The sequence below is a fragment of the Cavia porcellus genome, unplaced genomic scaffold (assembly GCF_034190915.1).
Source record: "Cavia porcellus strain 051 isolate PalLab524CR breed Dunkin Hartley unplaced genomic scaffold, mCavPor4.1 scaffold_29, whole genome shotgun sequence".
In the NCBI taxonomy this organism is placed as follows: domain Eukaryota; kingdom Metazoa; phylum Chordata; class Mammalia; order Rodentia; family Caviidae; genus Cavia; species Cavia porcellus.
Window position 1 is genome coordinate 9,019,415 of NW_026947512.1, and position 14,385 is coordinate 9,033,799.

At 44.0% G+C, this 14,385-nt stretch overlaps 2 protein-coding genes across 3 annotated transcripts in view; one reads left to right on the forward strand and one right to left on the reverse strand.

Moving 5' to 3' along the window:
- Brinp2 (BMP/retinoic acid inducible neural specific 2) overlaps window positions 1-7,298 on the reverse strand; it is a 97,317-nt gene extending 90,019 nt beyond the window's left edge. Inside the window, exon 1 of the mRNA XM_063239804.1 lies at window positions 6,504-7,298. The gene's annotated coding sequence lies outside the window, so the exon portion shown is untranslated. The remainder of the gene's footprint in view (window positions 1-6,503) is intronic.
- Window positions 7,299-12,847: 5,549 nt separating this feature from the next.
- Window positions 12,848-14,385, forward strand: part of Astn1 (astrotactin 1) — a 289,853-nt gene continuing 288,315 nt past the window's right edge. Inside the window, exon 1 of one of the 2 annotated variants that reach the window (XM_063239802.1) lies at window positions 12,848-13,573. In XM_063239802.1, coding sequence (XP_063095872.1) covers window positions 13,291-13,573 — 283 coding nt within the window. In that variant the 5' untranslated portion in view covers window positions 12,848-13,290. The remainder of the gene's footprint in view (window positions 13,574-14,385) is intronic. The other variant, XM_063239803.1, reaches the window with a different exon arrangement.

A 14,385-nucleotide genomic window follows, 5' to 3' on the forward strand; every position in this document is an offset into this window, starting at 1 on the left:
TGCAGGAAACCTCACATCCCTCCAAGGCCTGGAGTACAAAGGGAGCACACAGTCCTTTCAAGTGGCTGTAGGGAGAAGGGTAAGGTGGGAGAGAGGCACAAAGAGGCTGGTGGACCAGGTCAGGAAGGAGCTCCTTTTGGCCAAGCTAAGAAATCTGGATTGGGAGTAATGGGAAGTCACTGGAGATCTACAACAGGAGAGTAAGGATTATCAGCTTTACCAGTGTGTAAGATTACACCGGCTGCAAGAAGGAGACTGAACTGGTCAGTCTTCAAGACAGCAAGCAGTGAGACCAAACTCTGGGGAGAGCCAGGCACGTGGGCACAATAACCCAACACTAAAGAGTGGCAGGAAGGGTGAAAGGACTTTGTGCATTGAGAAATCATTAGGCAATACAACGTGGGCAGTCTTAAGAGATTGGATGTTGGGGACAGTGTAAGAGAATATGCAACTCAGGGCAGCCTGCATTTCTTAAGTTGCCTCCAGAGGTCTGGTTGTATTAGTAACCAAATTAGGATATTTGCAAAGAGGGTTGGATTGGGGTATAAAATGCATGCACAATCTCCTAAGTCCAACTTTGGACATGGTGACCTTGGGAGTTAATTGAGGTTAATATTTGTGTACCTGGACCTATGTTTGCCTCCTCACTTTTTTTTTTACAATGAGAATAATCCTTTGAGTGATAGAACATAATATCTCTATTTTTATAGGTGCTCATACTGAGTCTCAGAGAGGCAATGATCCTTCTTTTACATGGTTAACATTAAAAACCTTAAGAAGATGTGTGTGATGAAGCAAGATTGAATGTAATACATAGCCAGAGAAGGATTAAACATTACAGTAGTACAGGTAATTTGGGGGCAGATCTCAGGAAAACTTGAAAGGAGATAATAACTGCCCTGCAGGTGTATTGTGAGAATCAGGTGAAAGTACTTTGTGAACTGCAGGATTCTGAGCGGTCCAGTTATGCCTCAACCTTATTGCCCTAACACTAATGATAATGATAAATGAGTATAATATTCAACTGTGTAATTATTAAATCAAATCATATCATATTATATCTAATGACTTTCTCTGTTCTACAGATAGTTTGACAAAACAATGTTTAACTCATGGCAGTGGCATTTCTTTTTGTCCACCACAGAATCAGCATGTCTGGCCTGAAAAAGGAAAATCCTCACAAGGAATGATGATAATGTAGTAGAGAATGCGAAAGAAGATGATCTGGGGGAAAAAATCAAACACATTTATCTGATCTCTACTGCTATGGCCTCACATTTTGGGATGAAACCCTAAAGGTCAGTTACTTGGTTACTTCAACTGTCAGGCAGAAACTCAAAAATAGTAGGATAAATCACCAAGTCTCCCACCTGCTTATTCTTTGTAAGTGAACTGAGTTACAATACTTTGCAAAGGCGCGGTGCTGAATCACAGTTAATAAGGTTCTGCCACAATAAATATAGGACAATGTACAGGGTTTGCACCCTCCTTTACTTTAAATTTCAGAAATACATGCACAGAGGCTCACTCTGGGCTGCCCTTGACCTCTCCCTCCATGTTGTCTCTCTTTTTATGTCTCTGACTCCTCTTGTCTCATGACTCTGCCCTTTCTCTCCATTAACCTGTCACTACTCTACAGGGTTTAGACCAAAAGAAATAATTAGTTCAAAAGAAATAATTAACTTTCCTGGTAGATGCACACTGAAAAGTTAAAAGAAATGTATGGGACTAACCAATATATTTTATTTAGCCCAATATACTCAGAATATTATCATTTAATGTAAGCAACATAAATAATTATTGATGAGATACATTGCATTCATTTTTTAAAGCTAAACTGAAAAATCTAGCATGTATTTTTACATATACAGTACACATTTCCAGAGCTCAAAAGCCAGCTGTTTCAAGTGGCCACCATATTGGATAGTGCTGGTTAGTGCTCAGTCCTGTGACATATCGATTATTGGTCCAGCACAGCATTTCAGAAGTATTTGCACTATGTATGAGGTCCAGTAAAAGGAGGGATAGGACTGGCTATTGAATATCTCATGTTATAATAATGCGATCCCACTTCCCACTGCATGGCAATGTGACAATTTCAAGAAGGGTCAATCTGCCACTAATTGATCAGACAAAGCCAACTCATTGCAGGCTGAAGCATCACTGAGCTGCCTCTCACTTCTCTCCCAAACAGGACACACCTTAATCCACAACAACCAATCATATATATCCATGTGCTTGGCCCTGTTATCTACCTCGGTCGCCAAAGATGCTCATGGATGCTCTTGCAGAGCAAAGGAAAAGGTGTCACACCCATAATCCAGCTGCATAGCCATCTAACACTGGATACAGGGTGACAGGAAGGTCTGGGGCAGGATTTTCCAGAGAAATGTCCCTGGACCTGTCCCCAGAATGAGCTCCTGGGGAAAAACACACAAACAGACTGGGGTCCTAGGGATATCCCTCTTGACTTCAGGTATGCTATAACTTCAGGCCAGTTGTTTTGTTCTCATTCCCTCTATGAACATCCTTTCTCATAGGACTGGGGCCACTCAAGTCATTACTTGAATAGAAGCCTGAATTGAAGCTTGAATACACAACCTGCATAGTGGCCTCAAATTAAGTGAAGACTGAAGAATTCAGTGGTTGTGTTTCCAGGCCTCTCACAGAACCTAGGTTTTGCCTGACCTTTTCCCTGGAGAGAAGCCTACTGCTGGAACCAATGTATGTGGCCAGTTGGCCACAGCCTTCCCTGATGGGCCGTGGCCCTCAGCCTTTCATGCTGCTTCCCAGGCTGGCAGACTGCTGCTCCCCGCTCCTGCTCAGCTGAGCAATCACAGTGCCCTGTGGTACAGCTGCGGGCAATACCACACCCCATCTCCTCCTGCTTTTTTGTGGTCTCTTCCTTTGTGACTGCTACGGCATATGTTTTATTAAAAGGGAAAGAGAAGGGGAGACAAGAGGTTATATACATGGGCATGCTCAAGAATCTTAAGATTGAAAATCTTCTGCTCAATGCAAAATGCCTAAAGGCTTTGGCATTTTGCCGGCTCTAAGTAAACCCCAAGAGGAACATTTGGGTGGGGAAATAGGAAATGGAGGAAAATCAAAGCTCTCTTCAGAGATTCTGATTTTAACATATGAGAAGATTTTCTCATATTCTCTTGAAACTTGCCTGTTTTTCCTCAATATACTCATTCAATTTTCTTGGATATGATGTTGATAATCTCTCTGACCTTGAGCAGTATTTTTTCCAATTGTATATAGATCAGACTTGAGGGCAAGGAGAAGGCCAGATAATTTCCAATGTTTAAGACAATTCCTAACATTTCAGAGCTCTCTTTCTAGGTCTCAGGACAACTTCCTCTAAGCCAATATATATTCAAAATGTTAAACCAGATATATAGTATGTCTAGGTGGCCAGAGGAGAAGTGGCCCAGCTGGACTGCAACGCATCCTTTGATGTATCCAGACTTCCCACCATGTTGAAGGTAGTGTGTCCATCAGCCTATCCCACCCTACTGCTCAAGGCTCAACTCACATTCTCCCTTCTTTGATACTAGTAGCTCTCAATGTCTGTAGAAATCAATTGCAGATTTATTGGGTCAGCCTTCTTCTAGGTTATTGGACTACCCTGTAGAACTTACATTATCATGTACCATTTTCCCAGATGTGATCTGATTTTTCTAACTAGACTGTATGATCATTGAGGTTCAATGCTCACAGGAAGACTTTTATCTCTCACTGTCCTTAGGTTAGTGCCAACTGAGAAACTCTGGGTCACTGAAACCTCCCAGTCTTGTAAAGTACAGAAAAACTGTATCAGATCACAACCACTAAGATTAAACCTTGCCTGACACTGGAGTTGGTTCAGGAGCACTATGAACCGGACCTCATTTCATGACTTCCCTGAATTGCTGTGTGACCCAATGTAAAGCAATCCTTCTTTCTGAGGTTTTCTGCCCTCCTGTTTCAAAGAAGAGGGCTACAATCACTCTAGCTGTACTTCTTCGGGTAATCAAAGATAAACGAGACAATAAGCCATATGAGGATTAATTAGAGAAGTTCTGTGAAATGTCCCCAGCTCTTTGGAAAAGGATGTCTTAAAAATATACATAAGATCTTATTATTTAAGAAAAAGAGCCAAATGGCCAAACATACAAAGCACAGTATTTTGTTTAGTGCTGACCAGGAAATCTCAGCAGTATGATCCCAGTCAGCGGAAAGTACCCACGCAGATATCTCCAGTCCCTCTGGATTACCTCTTGTTTATGAGCCGGAGAGGGATTTTGGAGCATCCTCTCAGAGGGGATCTCTGTTATGTGATGCTCCCCAGAGGCTAGGCTGTGCCTTGGGAAAGGGGATCAGGAGAAGCTGATGACGCAGGGACGCTTTGTGCCCTCTGGCCTTACTCAGTAAACAGCCAGTCAGGAGGCCAGAAAGGAACATCCAGAAGATAATCCTTCAAAGGCCCAGTATAGAAGATGCTCACCTCCCTCAAAACCAGCTTGATGCTAGCAGGGCAGGAACCTTCTGCCCTCCCCAGCCCTTCCATCCCCACTTCCTTTCTTCTTGTTACACTGCAGCACACACCACTTCATTCCCAGAGAAAAAGCCAGCTCCTTTTTTGGTGAGGGGAGGAAAGCAAGAGTCAAGAATGCTTCTGTCTTCTCCACGACTGCAGCCCAGCTGTCAAATCCTTACAGCCAGCTGCTCTCTAGCAGGGAAGACTCTACCCTGACATTTGCTTCTTTACTTTCAAACATTTCTTGGTATCCATGTTCTGCCTCTTTTGAAACCACATTCTTCCTTAAAGAAGCAAAGTGTGCATCTTTCCCTAGAGTAGGCAGTAACTATGATATTGATAAGACAGGATCCTTGTGGCAGCATTGCTTGGTCATGCCCTCAGTGCTGCAAAGCAACTTATTCTGAGTGAAATGGAACTCCAGAGGGTCAGGCCTTAACAAATAACATTCATATAACTGCATGAAGTCAAGGGGGGAAACATAAACTCCAGTACCACTTGGCTGTTGCCTGATGTCATCAGACTGCCCCCGAGGGGATTTATTAAAATACTTTAACTGCTTGGTTAATAGTGATATTGCATATCTTCTAGAAAGTATGACCAGAAAGAGAGAGGAGAGAGAGAGAGAAAGAGAGAGAGAGAGAGAGAGAGAGAGAGAGAGAGAGAGAGACAGAGACAGAGAGACAGAGAGAGACAGAGACAGAGAGTAAGGGAGAGTCACTTCAACATGTACATATGCACATGTCTAGACAAGGACAGAGGTAGGAATACTTGACTGATGATACACCTTTGATCTTTTGGATTGGTCTATAGTGACATATCACTGTCCCTACTGGATAAGCCAGATTGCCTGGCTACGAGCATGGTCTTTTACAATTATCAGCCTTTTATAAAAACATTTGTTTCTGCTCAGGGCATCCTGCTCCCAGGGCGAGGAAGAGCATACACACGATTCTTTACATAGGGGTCTGCTCAATCATGTTATAGTGCGTTAGCTTGCTTATTAGTTAATATTTGGCTTAGGTCTATATACCCTGGATAAATATGTACTGTGCAAAAGGACTGCTTAGTGAGAAAAAAGAAAAAACTCCTCTGGGCTAGAATTACAGCTCACAAGTTCATGCTCCTACTAGGCAGGAACACTCCAGGTACCCACAGCCTGGGCTGGGTGATGCACATGCTTGCTCCCTCAGTGGGCAGCCAGCTTCCTGCATATAGCTGCAAGCACAAGCACATACACACCACAGACAGCATTTGACTGTGTGTCCAGATGATCACAGAAGCAGGGAGAGCGGTGTTCGAGATCATACCAAAATACCCTTCCCTTCAGCACAACAGTATTTTCCCCCAGTGTCTCTAGTGCTCCCACAAGCTCAACCCAGTCAATGGGGCTTTTGCCTCTACCCCCGGGAGATTATTTACACCCTACAAGGTTCACTCTTTGGAAATTGTTTTCCTCAGGACTGCATGTGCATGGGGAAATGAAACTGGCCTCTAAAGACATGCCACAGGGCTCTATGAACATGTGAATGCAGACATACCATGCATCATCACCTCAGCTTTTTAGGGCTTTCCCCCAATACAGTGAATCTCGTACAATTCAGTCCAGCATCTGCTCAGCATGCAATAGTCCTCATCATTTTGTGCAATTATACAGCCTGATTGGGTTTTCCGAAGCTAATAGGAGTTGCACTAACTTTGAGGACTTAAACCAAGCAAAAGCAATATAGGTCAGGCAGTGTGCCCAAGCTGTGTGACAGCCATGCAACACCAGGAGACAAAACCAGAGCGATCTCCAGTTAAGCCCAAAGTCCACAGCTCAGCTCCACCAGAGACAGAAACTAAGTGGAACCATTCCCTTCGCCAGGGACCAGGGCAAGAGGGGGCTGTACGAGGGCAAAAGGATCCCCTTCTTTCCCGACGGACTCACCAAAAAGGACAATGAAAAAGGAAAACCAGGAATCCCCTGCACTATTACCTTGAATCCTTGTAAGAGCCCTCCTGTGTATCAGCTGCTCCTCCAACCTCCAACTACCGGAAGGAGCTTCCTAAAACATTCCAGGTTTTTGTGCAACATCTCCGGTGGCAGGTTTCCAAAGTTTTTTACTTCATGATTTCTTGTGGCTCTTCCTCATTTGGGGAAACGCGAATGCCTCCCCCTCCGCGCGTGAGAGGGAGCGGATGTCTCTTTTCAAATTCCCTAGCTCTGGGCTCTGCTGCCGCTGCCGCCCTCGCCGCCCGTTAGATCTCTCGCCTGCTGCCTTCCCGCGGAGCAGCGTGCAGCCTGGTCGGCCCGAGCATCTCGGGAGTGAGGCTTCGGCGCTGGGCCGGGTGCGCACGGGGTGGCAGAGCGGAGGAAAGTGGCAGCCCAACAGGGCAGTCCCTTCTTGTCACCCCACCGAGGCGAAACCCAAGATCTTGCCTTCCTTCTAACTCTAAGGAGGCTCACTCGCCCCCTCTGTGATCCGAAACCGGAGCCTGGTACCCGGGCAAAGACGGTTCCCCCGGCTTTCCTGTTTCCTCGTCTGCCTGCAGACCTGTCGGTGCCCTCGGCGCGAACGGCAGGTGCATTTCCCCGGACAAGTCCTTTCGGGGTCCTCTGCGTTCCGCGGAGGCGCTGCCCGAGGAGCCTAGCAGCTGGCGAGGCTGGCGGATTCCGTCCCAGGCTGCAGCCCGGCGCGTGCCCGCTCCGACTCCGCGCTCCTTACTGAAGCGGTGTCACCTGCAGACTCAGACACCAGATGAGCGCCTCAGGATAACAATGCTGCCCTGCCTGCCTCTCTCTCTCTTTCTTATGCACGTAGGTCCTCAGCCAATAGGACACGGCACCACAATCCCCGCGTGTTTCTATTGGCTCTGAGGCATGGCAGGGGGCGGGCTCTGAGGCCCACCGCTCTCTCGCCTAGTTAGCAGGCTGGGGTACCAGCACCGAGTTAACCCTGTTAGCTGGGCAGCACGGACTTTCTGGTGTGTACAAGGAAACCCTGGATACTTTCACGACTGGGGGTGGGAATGCTAGGTCAGGTTTACAAAGTCTAAGAAAGCCAAAGAATAAGAAGTAGCCAGAGAGCCACTTATATCTTTTTTCTAATCTTCCTAACTTACAGTAATCATTTGTCCCATCCCATTTTGTTTGTCTGCTTAAAGTGAACCTCCCAGAGATGGGGATCCCTTTGATCCATTTTTCTTCTAATTGGAGGATTCATTCCGTGGTTATTCTGTGCGTTTTCACCTCCTGACAGACTTAATTAGAAATGAGCCCCCAACTGAGACTTAGTACACACACACACACACACACACACACACACACACACACACACAGAGTCCAGAGATAGAAGAGAGAAGGAGGCAAAATATAGCAGAAACTCAGTGAAAAGATGGCCAGGGAAAGAAACAGATTTAGAGAGGAGGCTGGACAACTAAATTAAGGAACATTCTACCCCAACACCAGGACTCCAAACACAAAAGAAAGAGTAGATCTTGAGAGTCCTAGGGAGACATTGAGGGCAAAAAACATGTTTTGCTTCCAAACAAGATAATTGTTGTGGTTGTGGTGTTTTCTTTCTGTGTCTCCTTTCACTTCAGTGTGTGCCAGGAAGAGGGACTTGGTTTTTAACAGGGAACTAAAAAAGTCAGAACAGGACCAGCCTTGTTTCTGTGAAGCAGGTGCTGTTGCTGAGTCTGTGAATGGAGAGGGAAGGAGGAGGGAGCGAGGGAGAGAAAGTGGAAGGGAGAAAGAGGAGAGCAGGAAAGAGTAAAGGAAGAAAATACTAAATCTGGAGTTGAAGGATGTGAATTATATATTTTGATGTTTGAAGAAAGTGCAAAACAAATATGTTCCACTAGCCAGCATATATGCTAAATTTTGGTAAGAGCATGGGAGGATCCTAATGATGAAAAAAAAAATATTCAAATAAAGCAGAAGAGCTGTGGTTGAGACTGACCAAAACCTTGGGAGCACTGAATAAAGTTGTGTGAAGATGAAATGTGGAGAGAAGACCATGAACTTAGCACATAGTCTCAATTTAATTTCTTTGAATGAAAAGCAACATCAGAGATTATTTCCCAAAGAACTAGAAAAAAAATATAAAAGAATGAAGAGGTCAAGTGAATGTCAAAGCAGTACCCATCTGGATTATCTAAACACTGTGGCCAGAAGTATGAATAGGGAAAATCAGCAATAGCATCTTCTCATTCTCATCTACACCTGATTTTCACCTGTATTTCCTCTGACACTTACACAAATTGAGCATTTCTTCTGCCTGCTGAAGGTATGTGTTTGCTTATGCTATAAAACATGCGAGACAATGGTCATCCTATGATGTCTCTAGCTCTTCATCTTGGAAGAAATATACAAGTGAATATATGAAGGTTAAATCTATTGTTGCCCAACTGCTGAGTTATTTACTTCTGTCATTCCAAGAGACAAAGGCCCACTGACTTTTCTCAAGTAATAAGCTATTTGACATCAATGCTATAAAATAACATAAGGAAGTAGGTAAGTAGAGCGAGCAGTAGGACCTAAGAATATCAACTGCAATGGAAAAACTGTTAAAACTTTTAGGATTTCTAAAGAGGAAAAGAGTGGAATTTGAAGACATGAAAGCAACTCACAAAAAGAAAAATTGCCCATGCTTTCTTGGACTATGTTTCCCTAAACCATGTAATTAAAATGCAATGAGGTAAAAACATGCCCAAACAATTCTACCAGTGTATAGTTTGATGAACATTTGCCTATCCACACACTGATGTGACCACAATCTACATCATTTCCAGAACTTTAAGAGACACACTCTTGTGCTTTCTCCTCAGAACCCTCCAACCCAGTGATAACAACTATTCTGTTTTCACTAAAGATTAATGTTATCTGCTCTTCAATTTTATGTGTGTAGAACATTAGAGTATGTATTCTTCTGGGTCATGTTTCTCTCACTCATTCTTATGCCTAAGAGATTCATCAATGAAGTTGTACTTCTTGCAATTGTGTAGTATTCCATTGCATGACCATATGGCATGTATCCATTCTCTTATTAATAAATATTTGAGTTCCTTCATCTTTTGTTTATTTATTATGAATACTGCTAAAAATGTTCTGTACTTAGCTTTTTTATACATATGACATCATTTCTCCTGGAGTAAGCACCAAAGCTTATAAATCATTGAATTTACTTTAGGCTACTACAATGGAGCAAGTCTTAGGAAGATGATTCTAAAATCATCTTTTTTGTTTAAGTAATTCAGTGACGTGATGATGGCAAAGGCTATGGACATGGAGCAGTAACTAAATGTTTCAGATTCTCTGCAACAGAAGTATGCGTCTTCCTTGTAACCACCTTAAAATTACACATTATTATTTCTATTTGCAAGTAAAATACTGAAAGATTCCAAATATGGAAACAACCCTTTCTTTTTTGAGTGTGAGTGTGTGTGTGTGTGTGTGTGTGTGTGTGTGTGTGTGTGTGTGGTGAGAAGGGGAGGAGATGCAATGTGGTGACAAGTGCAATCCAGAGGCATAAATGAGATCTGAAGTCTTCAGATTTCCAAACCATGGTGTTTGATCTCAAACGTGTAGGATAGGAAAACTACCCAGACATGAGCAAAGCAAGATGTCAGGAAGCTCAAGGGACACTGACATTTAAATACAGGAAGGTGGATCTAAGGAAGAAAGTCAGAAAGTCAGGATTGAAGACACCAGCACTTGCTATTTTATAGTTTTTTTAAAAATGCAAATTTTGTAACTACATTATCTCTGGTTTATGAGGTAGGCAGAGATGAAGGAAAACATTTTATTGATGGGGAAAATGAAGTTCACAATGGCTCAGACTCACTTCGAAATGAGAAAACTATAGAGGTGACCCCCCTGTTGTTTCATCATACCATAAGCCTGAAGGTGAAGGTCATGACTGAGATAGGCACATTTCTTTTCTCATCGCATCTCATTTTAATGTAAATTATCACCCAGTAGACACAGCTTGGTTTTGCCATTGCACCTCTACCACCATCTCTAGGGATTTATCCATCTATATTTTTACTTATTTATATATTTTTTGAGGCACTGGATATTGAATGCATGGCCTTTGCAATGAGCTACATCCCCAGCACTTTTTAAACTTTTTAAATTTTGAAACAGGATTTTGCTAAGTCACTAAATCTTAGTCTAGGCTGGGCTTCAATCTGAGATTCAATCTTCCTGCCTCAGCCTCTTGGAGTGCTGAGATTACAGGCATGTACCACCATGCTTGACTTATTTTGGTATTCCATTGAAGAAGTGACTGTGATTTTACACCATATTTACACAGATCGAGTTCTCTGGAGAAAATCAATTTTATTTCCAAAGCTTTGGTTTCTTAACTCTTCCATGGAGAGAGTGATCTATAAAAGCCTGACATGCAAACTTCCAAATATTCCAGGCTCAATATAAATTTTAAGAAGTCTAGATAGTGACTTATAGAAAACTAACCCAAAATGCTTCACTTGAGTTTTCTGACACTACTCAAGAGTTCAGAAAATTAGAAAAGATTTCAAACAGAGAGTAAATTACATGCTACTTAAAAGGATGAGGGGCATTTTTCTGTCCATCCTTAGACTAACATTCAGCATATGGTAAGTACTCAAGTGTTTTCTGAATGAATTACTGTGTACTCTTGTTTGTGGTTTTAGTTTTCCATCATCTTAGTAGATTGGTCTTGTAAAGCATCTCACTATCTCACTTCCCTCAGTTTCTTCATCTGTTAAATGAAAGATTGAAGTAATAGTTCATCTGGTAGTTTCACACATTCCAGGACTAATTGTGTTTTCCTGGTTTATTCTAATTATTGAATGGCAAAACCTTGCTTATTTGTTCTTAATGCTTTGTGTGTGTGTGTGTGTGTGTGTGTGTGTGTGTGCATGTGTGTGTGCTAGAGAATAGTAAAAAAGACATCATGGAGTCTCTGTTTCTTTCAATACCTCTTAAGGGAGTAATGAAGATGACGAATTTTCAAATGGTCATTAGCTGATATATCTTTTCTGCAGTATTTATAATGCCACATGGTAATGTACTTTTGACTTAATTCTTCAATATATCTGATTTTAAAACTAAGCTGAAAGTGTAAGCTTTTTTTGATGATAAACAGATATCTGTGACCTTAAATATGGCTGATTCAACTAGTTTGAACTATTTAACTATTCAACCAGATTAATCTTGTGAGTTATAAGACATATTTTTTTGCATTTTAAAGGTTATGTATTTAAACATGTCAATACATTTACAAGAGGTAGATTGAAAATACAATTATTTTTGAAATAAAAATTTTTGAAAAAAGGTGTTCATCAAATTCCTAGAGAGTGGAAACTCAGTACAGTCTTTATAGCAGCCAGCATTTAAATCAGCATTAAACAAATACTGTTGGGGGGGGCATATTTTTGAAATAAATTTTTGGTTATCATCTGAGACAAAGAACAGTGAATATCAGATTCCAGTATTTCCCAAATGTTAACTTATACCGCTATTTATTGCATGTGGCCATCACTTTTAAAAGCTAACACTGTACAGCATTACAGGGAGCAAATATTTTGTATGTTTTTCATGGTGGGGTTATTTCTCAGAATTCCTAGGCAAAGGGTTACACAGCTCCCCTTTTCTGTCCTTTAGTGAGTAAGGATTGAACTGGCTCATATCTAGGAATATTCTTTTACTAGTTTTCCGCTTGTAAGGGTGCCTCGAAACTAAAGTTTTTCTTACATTTTACCCCAATTTTGGTCTGTATACTGGGATTCTTTAAAATTAAAGGCTCAGCAAGTCTTTGAGCTAAGTCTGTTTTGTTTCATTAACTATAGTATTGCCCAAATCACCTGTTAAGTAGTTGCTGTAGATAACATTTGTGACCGAAATGAAATGAAGAGGGAAAAGTAACCGGTAAAACTTCTGGTCTCCTGCCTGACTGTAGGGTGTCATGGACTTTGGTTTTCTTTGTTGCCATTTACTGTCTATATCAATACAGCAAATATTTTCTTTAAAATTATGCAAAGTCAGTGCACTATATACATAAGTGTATTTGTGTTAGTGCTCACTTATCCAACACACCAATCCAACTAACTAGTGTGGGGAAGAAAAGAAAAAAGCAAAAAAAAAAAAAACAAAACAAAAAAAAAGGGGTTCAGTTAGGCCCACAAAATCACTAGAAGACTTTGCATGTGGAAAGACCCCTATCTACACACACACACACACACACACACACACACACACACACACGCACCTGCTCCGAAGAAGAGCCCTGTAAGGTGTGTGCCTGCGTGTGCTCTTCCTGAGCCATTAGATGATGATGCGACAGGGAAGATTTTGCATCGCAAAGTCAAATTTTTTAAAACGCGGTACACCTCGCCGCTAACAGCCTCCAGCGGCTCATGCAGGGGAGAGACTGGAGCACCCACAGCCAGCTGGGGGCTGACCCGATTCCCTAGAATCCTTGGCTCCATTCCTCTTTCCTCCTAACGTCCTTCCTCCCCTTTTCTCTCCCCGCACCCCATCTCTTCTTCCTCCTCTCCCCAGATTAGCAGCTCCGGGAAACAAAAGAGCTCTGGCTCTCGGGACCGCGGTGCTGGACCAGCACTCGCCTGCCCAGCGCGGCACCCGGTTCCGGGGACCCGGGCTCTCCCGGCTCCCCATCCCTCCCCAGTCTCCCCCGCCTCCCGCGCCCGCTCTCTGGCTCCCTCCCCGCTCGCTTCCTCCCCTCGCTTCCTCCCCCACCATCGCAGCGCTGGGAGGAAGGCGGCCGGGGCTCAAGATGGCTTTAGCCGGGCTCTGCGCCCTGCTCGCCTGCTGCTGGGGGCCGGCGGCGGTGCTGGCCACGGCCGGCGGCGACGTGGATGCGTCCAAGGAGCTGGAGTGCAAGCTCAAAAGCATCACGGTGTCGGCGCTGCCCTTCCTGCGCGAGAACGACCTGAGCATCATGCACAGCCCCTCGGCCTCCGAACCCAAGCTCCTCTTCTCGGTGCGCAACGACTTCCCGGGAGAAATGGTCGTGGTGGACGACCTGGAGAACACAGAGCTGCCCTACTTCGTGCTGGGTGAGTCCTGGGGGAGGTCGAGGCTGCCGGAGGCGCTGGACCGGCACCCCCACCCCCACTCCGGCTTGCTCCACACACCCACTCGGCAATGACCTCCCCTCCCCCACTTCTACCTCCCAGGATCCGCCCAGCTCAGAGATAGCTCCACACCCACTAGCAGGCTGGAGCCTTGGTGCACCTGATCCCCCATTTCCCAAGTAGCCTGGATATGGGGCCCTCAGCCTCTCAGCCGCCTTGCCCCAAGGAACAGGTTGCACCAGTCTCTGAGAAATCTTCTCTGGCCTTGCCCTGCCACCCAGTTTTCATTTAGGAGCACTTCTCTCCTGCTACCCATTCAACTCCCATAAGTCCTTCTCCCCACTCCCTGACCACATGCTCAGCTCTGCTCCACACCCCCTGGACACTCATACCCACCACAGCCATTCCTGCAGCTTTAGAAACAGGTATTCTGTCATCATCTCTTTGTGAGACCTGTGCAGGCCCACTTGTGATGGCTGGATGGCTGGCTCTCTGGTCTGCACTCCTTGACAGCTCTTTCTTTATGTCTTTCTTCCCAACACTCAAGTTTCTTACAGGTCAGTGTTCATCCTGGGAAGTCCTGCCTCTCTGCCAAAGTGTAACAGCTCCCTAGTTCAGCCACCTCCAAGACATATATCTCAGTTACTGGGATAAAGAAATCACCCAACTGCATTCTCTTACTGTTGTTCTCTTTGTTCCCAGGACTACCTAGGCACTGGGGCAGACAGAGTGACTTCTCTGAGCAAGAGACTTTCTTTTCCTTCATTTGTTTGCATTTCTCACCTTTCGTACCT